Source organism: Phalangium opilio, unplaced genomic scaffold (assembly GCF_054372755.1).
Source record: "Phalangium opilio isolate 3A_F unplaced genomic scaffold, DU_Popi_V2 ptg001170l_1, whole genome shotgun sequence".
NCBI classification, from domain to species: Eukaryota; Metazoa; Arthropoda; class Arachnida; order Opiliones; family Phalangiidae; genus Phalangium; species Phalangium opilio.
Genome location: NW_028324255.1, coordinates 8,079,076 through 8,088,034, shown reverse-complemented (window position 1 = coordinate 8,088,034; position 8,959 = coordinate 8,079,076). Strand labels below are relative to the sequence as shown.

Sequence of the window (8,959 nt, the reverse complement as noted above, 5' to 3'; positions counted from 1 at the left end):
GAAAACATTTTATCATGAAATTAATTATTTTGAAGGGATTTCGTGTCGTTGCTCACTAACTTGTAAGCACCTTGACGGACACAGCTTTAATTGTTGCTGGCTTAACAAATTTTCAAGTTTGCACCAAAAAAGTTTAAATCTGTAGTAAGTTTCTGAGAAGACTGATGTTAGAGAAAATATGATAAAGAACTTTTTTTCTCAAACTAAATTATAAACTAATGTCGTCTTCTTGAGACAAAGCAACAATGTTTATCCTTTGTGGTTTCGTTTAGTAGGTGGCTCTCTGTAGCACAGGAAAAATATGATATCGGTATAAATATAACCAGCAGTAAGATAAGGGACGAGAATTAAAATGCCCTAGCATTAGTAATAGAGCCTAGCACTAGTGAACAAATTTGACGATTTTATGCCGCTTCCATCGCCAAGTGAAGAGTTTGGTTACCTCGTTAATTCTAGTCCCTTATCTTACTTCTGATATAACCAAAGGGTAAAGATTACATGAAAAGAAATACTTCTCAGTACCAATGACTTGTTATATTCATTTCATGCGGAAATAATATGGGTATAGACATTATTCATTACCAGTTATGCGAAGGTCACACTTTACTCCGACCCCCCTTCCTCTATTTTCCCAATATAAAAAATTTTAAAAGCACCAGTGGTTCAAGTGTATGGGTCATCTGAGCCGTCGCAACACACTCAGCCAATAATACCATATAGTTCGTAACCTTTTCACATTAGTGACTCTCCGGACTTGCCCGCCAACCTTAATAACCTAAAACTATAAAACATTCGTGTACATGAATGATTATGGTTGTGGTTGTGGCTTGTCACTCGCTAGCGCCTGAAGGACCGATCACTCAGTGTAATTTGTGAACACTTGTAAGTGAGTAGACCATTTTAGAAATTACATACAGAGAAACTAAAACACAAGGGTGATGCCGCCATTGGGCCCTTCTCTCTCTCTCTCGCCTAGAAGCACCGCTATAGGCAGAGCGAGTTGACTAGCCTCCTGCCTCTTGTGAACTTTGGCACCGTCTGGCGGTGACCCTTGGTGCGAGGGAGAATACCCCAATGGTGGCCTCGCCCCTGTGTGTTTTCCGAAATGGTCTTTTAGCGTGCTAACATGATTACGCGTAATACTTAACCGGTGTACAAGTAGCGCCAACAATGTAGAAAGGGGTGGTGACGTTTCAAATGAAGACTGAGTTATGACCAAGAAATTCTAAAGCACGGAGAGGGAAATTGCAGTGCAATCCTTTCTTCATAGAGGCGACAATAGAAATGTAGCATTTCGTTTAAATTTTTACATTTTCCTTTCGAATTATGTCAAAGTTCGCTTGCTCTTTTTAGAAAGTCAATAGAATATTTCAAATATTCTATGTTGATATCTCAACACGTACTCCCTTCAAAATAATTAATTTCATGATAAAATGTTTTCGGAAAATGTAATTGTTCTTGAAAAAGCGTAGATATGTAATTTTTTAAATTAATTTAGAGGGAATGGATCGATTAACATGAAACATTCCCATCAACAGAAATTCGTTTGGACGAAACATCCTAATGTAAATTAATCCATTTGGACTAAACGTCCTAAAGGACAGAAACCAGATTTGTTTTATTAGTTTTGAATTGCGATTCGGAAACACCACATTACCTCCAATTGAAACTCATTCGGCCCCTAGTAATGTGTAAAAATAACAATTACGATTCAACAAACTTTGGGTGTGGTTAGGTTTGCTTAAAGACAAAAAACCACGTTAAATGATGCGTCATTAGATGTTCAATTAAAAAAGTAATTTAGTTACAATGTTATAATTTATAAATAAATTATGTTTGTCAATTTAGTATGAAATCATTCCATTATCATTTGGGCAGGGTTGTGAACTAAAAAAAATTTCAAATCACATTTGCGTAAACCCCATTTACTAATAAGTTGGCACCTTTCCAAAAAATTGGTGTAATAATTAGTTGCCACTTTTAGAAAAAATACAGCTATCACTTTTTCCAAAATATTGGCTCAATAATTAACTTGAGATTGTATTTATGAATTTTTTTTGACCATCTCCCGGCTGACGAATAGCCTAACTTTTAACAATTTTTTCTAAACTAATCGTGTTCTAGTTTTATTTGAATCCTTGTAAAAAATAGCGATTAAATTTATCTTAGGGGAAGAGAGTTTGGGTTAGGTTTGCTAGATAAAAAAAAATATCGTCAATGCAGACCTATCTACTGATAGGTTTTTACGTTTTCGAAATATTAACCCTAATAATTAGTTGCCTCGGCTTCCAAAACAGCCTAAATAATTCGTTGACACGTTTTACAAAAACATAAGCCCAAAAAATTCATTTTCATCGTTTCCAAAAATATTGCCTCGAATAACTGGTTGCCACCGTAACCGTTTCCAGATTATTAGCAATAATAATTAGTTGATACCTTTTCCAAAATCTATGCCCCAATAATATTACTTTGACCTTGTTAATTGCCCTTGCCCCTTCAAAGTGAGCCTCCTTGGGATATATTGAACTTTGTTTTAAAGTTTTGGCTTCGTGCTAGTTTTGCTCTTCGGTTCAATGGTAATTTAGTTTCTATTCATTGGGAAAAGCCATTTTTGTACTTTTTTCATTGAGACACATTAGTTTTTTCATTTCGGTCGAATGGGATTTCTACTCTTTGGGATTCTATCCAAAGAGACACGAGAAAACTGTGGGAAAGGAAATGTGTTTCCTAGAGCTCGGCATTTTCTATCCATTATCCACAAATTAGTGGAAAACCGAAAAGTTGTGGATATAATACGATTTAACACGTAAGTTCTGCGGATATTTTTCGAGTATGGATAAAGATAAAATGACGTGGATAGATAATGCCGAGCTCTATTTCTGTCCAAGTAGCTTATATAAAAAAGAAATTATAATTACACTCGGTTGAAGGATTCTTTACAAGTAAAATATTTCCTGAAGCCGATAGCTATTCTAATGGAAGCTATTGGCTCTCCAACAGCACGAATTAAAGATTCCGGAAAACCCTTTTGATAAAGTATACGAGTCATTCTTAACTTCGGATAAACAGTCGTAATAATCTTATTCTTAATATCCGAGAGATCTGTTTGTCTTGGCGGTCGAACATCACTAACTCTCCGGAATAAGGCGCCGTAAGGATAAGATGGCTGCTCGTAATGGTTACCATCAGTAACATTTTACCTTGCTAGAAGGGTCTTTTTCTGAATATCAAAGGAAAAATATTAAATTAAATAAATGATCTCTTGTTACATTATAATTATCACTTAATTACACTTAGAAATGTGAACTACAACGTCGCTATTCGTTGCTGAGAGAAGTAAGGTGTAAGAGGTTTGGTTTAGCAGACGCGACTAAACCAATGGCGGTGCAGTTTGGTAGTTTTTAAGAATAATTAAATGCTAATTATTTTGTAATAAGAGACCATTTATTTTATTAAATATTTTCCCTCTTATATTTGGAAAAAGTCCGTTCTTGCGAGGTAAAATGTTATGTTACCCGAACTTTTTCTTTTAATATTGCTTACCATTCCTTGGATAAAATTGTATAAACCATGATGTTCGGGTATAAAAAATTTCATCGAACCACTTTTGAAAATATTTGAGAGTTCATCTAGTGAATCGATGTTGCCATTGATAGAAATTCCTGCCGATGCTGTGAGCGCGTCACCATAGTGAATAGTTATTAAAGTACAAAATAATAGCCAAGATGAGATAATCAGAGCAGATGACGTCTGGGAGCAATTCACATCCACACCTGTTAAACAATACGCCCCAATTTAGAGTAGAATATCCTGATACGACAATATAACTCTTTAATAAAGCGCTCGGTGCCGTTACATAAAATTCGCAAAATTTCAATGGCTGTGAATCAGGGTTCGAAAAAACCCGGGTTTTATTAAAAAAAAGCCAGCCCACCGGGCTTTATTGCGTTTTGTTTTTTATCTTAAAGGGAGGGTGAAGTGGAAAAACAAGTGATTTTTTATCGATTCTTCTACTAATTAAGAGAAAATTCTGCATAGTGGAACATCCAGGAAATATCTCCGAATTATTTTAAAATTCAAATTAAGTTCAGATTTTATGGATAATTTAAAATAAGGACCTCCGACCAATCGCGTAACGCCCGGCCTTCCTGTTAACAAAATTGCACGCTGTATATCCCGCACCACGATATCAAATCGCGAGCAACATTTATCAAATCTCGCGTTAAATTTCATTCGGCATGGAGCGTGCCACGAGAATTTTATTAACAAGAAGGCAAGGCGTTAAGAGATTGGTCGGAGACCCTTATTTCAAATTATCCATTAAATTTGATCCTCATTTGAATTTTGTAATCATTCGTAGCAGGAATGTATTGAGGGGCTGGAATGGCTAAGGGGGCTCTCGTTGTACCCTTGATGGTGCAAACATAAGGCGAGTCCTTTTTGTTTTTTAGAAGTGTAGCTCCTCCCCCTACGTCTGTTTAGCTGTCTGCCGAAGGCGAAAAATGTCATGACTCGCTAAAAAGGCAGGGCAGAAGTGACCTTTTAGATTTTTTAAAGTTAAATGCGCTGATTCGCCGCCGTTTGCGCTCATATTCGATTCTCTCAGCCTAGGCAGAGGACCTAGGGTAGAGGGTGGAGAATTATAGCAAACAAGTTTTTTGGCAGCCAATGAATGAATGAAAATAATTTGTGGTAAATACGATTTTTACGTCAGGCTATGACGTCACTAACGTAAATTAAGCCACGCCAGTTGTTTCCAAGATCATTTCACGCCGATTAGGATTTTACCTTAGCCATTCCAACCCCTCCATACATGCCTGTTCGTAGATATTTCCTGGATGTTTCACTATGCAGAATGGCCTTATAATATGTAGTAGAACTGATTAAAAATCACTTCATTGTCCACTTCACCCTCCCTTTAAGCAGTTACGTGCATTGTAGAAATTTTCATTCAAAAGTCATTGCTTAGTAAATGAAAATCTCAAAATGTTTCATAAAACACATATAAATATTATTAAATAATACTTTTGAAGTTGAAACAACAACTATCTTTTAATTGAAATTTCTCTGGCATTCAAATTCATCAAAATTGAAGACTTTAGAGATGGTTTTATTAAGTGGCTTTTTTATGGTGGGTAAAACCTAATAAAACCGAGGGTTTCTTTGTGCTGGATATTTTTAATTTTAAATACTCTGAAAGGCGGAGAAATCTCCAAATCGAAAGAGCTCAAAATGATTCCGAGATTTTTCACTGGACTATCGAAAGGAAAACACGACCGATTCTTTTAAAATGAAGTTTAATTTAAACGAGTATAGAGAAAGATTCATATACAAGTAATAAACTCGTCATGTTAGTTAAGACGCACTATAGTTGAAAGGTCCAAAATAGCTCTACTTCGCAATAAGCGTGAAATTCGTTCAGGGACGAATGCTTGTACTTGCTTTGTCTTAATCCAGTTGCAAAAAACGACATAAAGGGAATGTTGGGCCGAAAACCCAGAAGGACTGCATAAATGAACAATGTAATCGCAACCAGCAGAATCCATACCTGCGTAAACGTGTAATTCAGATACTGTAGATGGGTTTAAGTTAAGTCTAGCTAAAGCAATGTTAGGACTGTTCACGAGCCGAGCTGAGCGAGCTTTCTAAAAGCTCGGCTCGGCTCGAAAAAGATCGAGCTGGCTCGGTTAACATATATGTTTATCAAAATTGCCACTACTAACTTAAGACTTGAAAACGACTAAAAATGCTCTCCCATGTTTAGGAATGTAGTGGTTCAGTAAAACCCACTAGGTAAAATGTGTCGAAATCGTTATAGGCTAAAGGCCAGAGAAAGCTTTATTTCACGCTATTTGTGGAGAGAAGAAAGACTAAAAGAAAAGCACTATTTCAGTGACTAAGCTCGCGAGTCGTAGTGGCTCGATCCCTAAGGGCTTGGCTCGACCTTAAAAAAGCTAGCCCGTTAATTAATCGAGCCGCCAAAGTGTCGGCTCGGCTCAAACTCGACTCGCTCGTCATGAGCCCGAGCTGGCTCGAGCTCGTGAACAGTCCTACTCCTCTATCTATTCATTATCCACAGAGTTAAGATAATAATACAATTTAACGCCTGGTTCATTTTCCAGTATGAGTAAAGATAAAAAATGTGGCTAATGGATAGGAAATATCGAATTGCATGAATAGTATTACGAGCTTTACTCACATTATTCTGAAAAGGAGATAGAAAAAAGACACGTTGCGTTCTGACAAGTTCGTTGACGCCAACAAAGAAGTTGAGGGTGTCAATGAGGTAAGATTCGCTGAAATCTATCACTGTTCTTCTAGAGTTTGTATCCATCAGAGCTGATAGTGCAAAATCGGCTTCCTATAGAAAATTTACTACGTTACACTAGGTTTCAGCCTTATAGACCGTTCCTATTATGCCATACAGCAACCAGCAAAGGGTATGGGCGGCCATATTTGGTAGGCTAGTTTCCTCGCTCTTAGAAGCACCGAAAGCAGCAGTGTGAGTCGACTAACCTCCGCGTGTAGCGAACGTGAGGCGTTGCCTCATGCCGCGAGGGAACTATCCTAATATGGTGGCTTCTGCCTGTACGTTCTATTTGGTAAATGCATTGACTTGCATTTCATTTCGGATGAACTTACTTTACTGTGGAGACGACCCACAACTCCATTCCATGAATTATTAGATAGTCGAGTGCCGTATTTTCCTTGTCCTGACTGATGTAGATTGTATCTTGAGAGCAAAGTATGTTTAAATTTTCAGAATTTATTTACTGAATGAATTTTTGCTATATTCATTGATTGAAGGGATACTCTCAATGTTTTCCGACTAGTACAAGATGAGGGTAGTTTTAGGTAAAAAATGTGCCTAAAATTATGTGTGCAAAAACAAGTGGATACGAAAACCTTGACACAATTGTTATGCATCTCATTATGTATTGAAGGGATTTATCAAATCGCGGGGTATGTATAATTTTAGATGATAAAATTAACGTTATATTAAAGCATACGTTTATAATATATGTTCCATAAGTGTGACATTACCTATGCTTCTTAATGCTAGAGACTTAAAGCTCGAGCTAGTTCGAGAACAAGCGAGAATTGACAACACTTGGTTAATTGCAGTCCATTTACCTATTTAGTCTGCACTAAGCGTTTTACAGCGCCTCACCAGGCGTCGCTTTACCCGGAATCTATGACGTTTCACTTATATCACTTCATTACAAGCTCTCAGTAACCAGTGACAAACTTAGGGAACATATCCTATGAGGTAGGAACTTATGATAGGTGTCCTTACGAAAAGTTGAGTGCAGAAGACAGTGTCCTTAACAGTTTCCATTCAAGTCCTTCTAATTGGTATTCTTTTCTTCCATCGACTAAGGTGGTAATTCCGGCAACATCAAGTAGAGCCGTCTATGGAATATGTTAATCATATTTTTTATGTCTGAAATCCATCGTAGCAACTATATGGTTTGATAAATTATCGAAAACTATCACACCTGCATGAAAGTTATATTAAACCTATTTCCGCAGCATCTTTGGTCAGAAAGCATCTTTGATTTTGCTTGGTATTTTATTGTTTCCAGACGAGCTACTGAGAAACCATGTTTGCTAGAGATTGGAAATAAAATTAAATCGAAAGTTTCTGCTGAAATATCTTACACGAATGTCTTTATTTTATGAAGAAAATAGCCGTTCCGTTAGATTTAAATCTAAAAATAAAAATAAAACAAGTTGGGAAACCAAAATGAACCTCTCCGAGCCGAGACGAATTTACTTTCTAAACACAGGTCCACCAGCAATGAGAAAAACCGGAAATACATAGTTCAAATTGGCGAAATATTGCCAAGGTCTTTAGCAAAGGCTTAAGCGTTTAACAATTTCCTTTGTATCCTCAATAATTGTAATGAGGACCTAAAATGTATCACTGAAGGGTGTATTTAATTTTCGGCTCACTCTGAACCGTTAACACCTCCTATAAGAGGAGGCGAAACAAGGTCATTTCTAGTTTAAATCTACGGTATCTTATTTCACTGACCCAATCGTTTCAACACTTGCGGATAGATGAAGAATTAACATCCATATTATCTAATAATATATAAAATGCGATTACACTATATATAAATGTAGTAAAGCTGAATTAAAAAGTAAACACCAAATTTGAAATATTAATATCTAATGATGTTCTTGTAATATTAAGATGAAACAGAGCTTTATAGCTACACAACTACTTAAAGAATCGTAATGCCGAAAAATATTTAAAATATTTCCATTTAATATTCTGCAAAAAGGAAATGTTATCGTTTTGTAAGAGATCGTATCATCCTACTCGCTTTATATTAACTTTGATGTGCGTGTAGTGTTTCGATTCGGATGCCATCTTCATTACTCGTTCTATATAAATTCTCACTTGTGTCATTACATAGAAATAAGTTTATCTTAAATAATTAATTAAATATAAATGATATTAATTATTTTAATCGCCAGTAAATAACTTTAAAAATAGTTAAATCGTTTAAAATAAAGTTGTTCCTATTATCTTTCGAAACTTTGCTAATATTGACGTTTAAAGTGAAGGGTACCCCTCTTGCCCGCTTTCTTCAAATTTTGGGGTAAATATACAATTCGTTTCCATTATAATAATAGATAAAAACGCATTCGCGTGAACCTTTGGTGGAAGCCCTACCATTGGGAGGCTAGACGTTTCTCGTAACCCTAGCCGATCGCCGCGTATATCTTAAAACCAAACGATAACGATGGAGAAGAAGCCGGAATGGACAAAGACCTGAAGATGGTGGTGCATAGAAGCTGGTGTCAATGTGGGATTGACGAAGAACAGAAGATGGTGGTGCTTAACGAGCTAGCAAGTACAGGCTAGTGTCCATGTGGGATGGACAAAGACTTGCAGATTGTGGTCCTTAGAGGCAAGTTAGTTAAGACTGGTGTTGGCAGATGAATG

General features: G+C 36.5%; 2 protein-coding genes across 3 annotated transcripts; both read right to left on the bottom strand.

Annotated features, from left to right (window-relative positions):
* Positions 1 to 2,028: 2,028 nt before the first annotated feature.
* On the bottom strand, positions 2,029 to 3,748 carry LOC149584682 (uncharacterized). The gene is made up of 2 exons (XM_089863591.1): positions 3,544 to 3,748; positions 2,029 to 3,166 (listed from the first exon to the last, which is right to left on the bottom strand). Exons 1-2 carry the CDS (start codon positions 3,595 to 3,597, stop codon positions 2,915 to 2,917), a joined length of 306 nt encoding a protein of 101 aa, XP_089719717.1. The 5' UTR covers positions 3,598 to 3,748; the 3' UTR covers positions 2,029 to 2,914.
* Positions 3,749 to 5,325: 1,577 nt separating this feature from the next.
* Positions 5,326 to 7,992, bottom strand: LOC149584681 (putative glutamate receptor). 2 transcript variants are annotated; one of them, XM_089863590.1, is made up of 6 exons: positions 7,663 to 7,992; positions 7,500 to 7,594; positions 7,298 to 7,413; positions 6,643 to 6,733; positions 6,200 to 6,361; positions 5,326 to 5,548 (listed from the first exon to the last, which is right to left on the bottom strand). In XM_089863590.1, the coding sequence occupies exons 2-6, from the start codon at positions 7,551 to 7,553 to the stop codon at positions 5,366 to 5,368; spliced, it is 606 nt and encodes a 201-aa protein (XP_089719716.1). In that variant the 5' UTR covers positions 7,554 to 7,594; positions 7,663 to 7,992; the 3' UTR covers positions 5,326 to 5,365. The 2 variants fall into 2 exon arrangements, with proteins under 2 accessions (XP_089719716.1, XP_089719715.1); XM_089863589.1 differs by having other exon boundaries at positions 7,500 to 7,992.
* Between the last annotated feature and the right edge of the window lie 967 nt (positions 7,993 to 8,959).

Bases quoted from the DNA above. Each gene is read 5' to 3' on its own strand.
- LOC149584682 (XM_089863591.1), bottom strand. From the start codon at position 3,597: ATGAAATTTTTTATACCCGAACATCATGGTTTATACAATTTTATCCAA. The intron at 3,167-3,543 runs GTAAGCAATATT...CATTACGAGCAG, and splicing joins ACAATTTTATCCAAGGAATG to CCATCTTATCCTTACGGCGC.
- LOC149584681 (XM_089863589.1), bottom strand. From the start codon at position 7,553: ATGCTTTCTGACCAAAGATGCTGCGGAAATAGGTTTAATATAACTTTC. The intron at 6,734-7,297 runs GTAAGGACACCT...TTTGCTCTCAAG, and splicing joins TCTTCTGCACTCAACTTTTC to ATACAATCTACATCAGTCAG. The intron at 5,549-6,199 runs GTGAGTAAAGCT...ACGTTTACGCAG, and splicing joins TATCTCCTTTTCAGAATAAT to GTATGGATTCTGCTGGTTGC.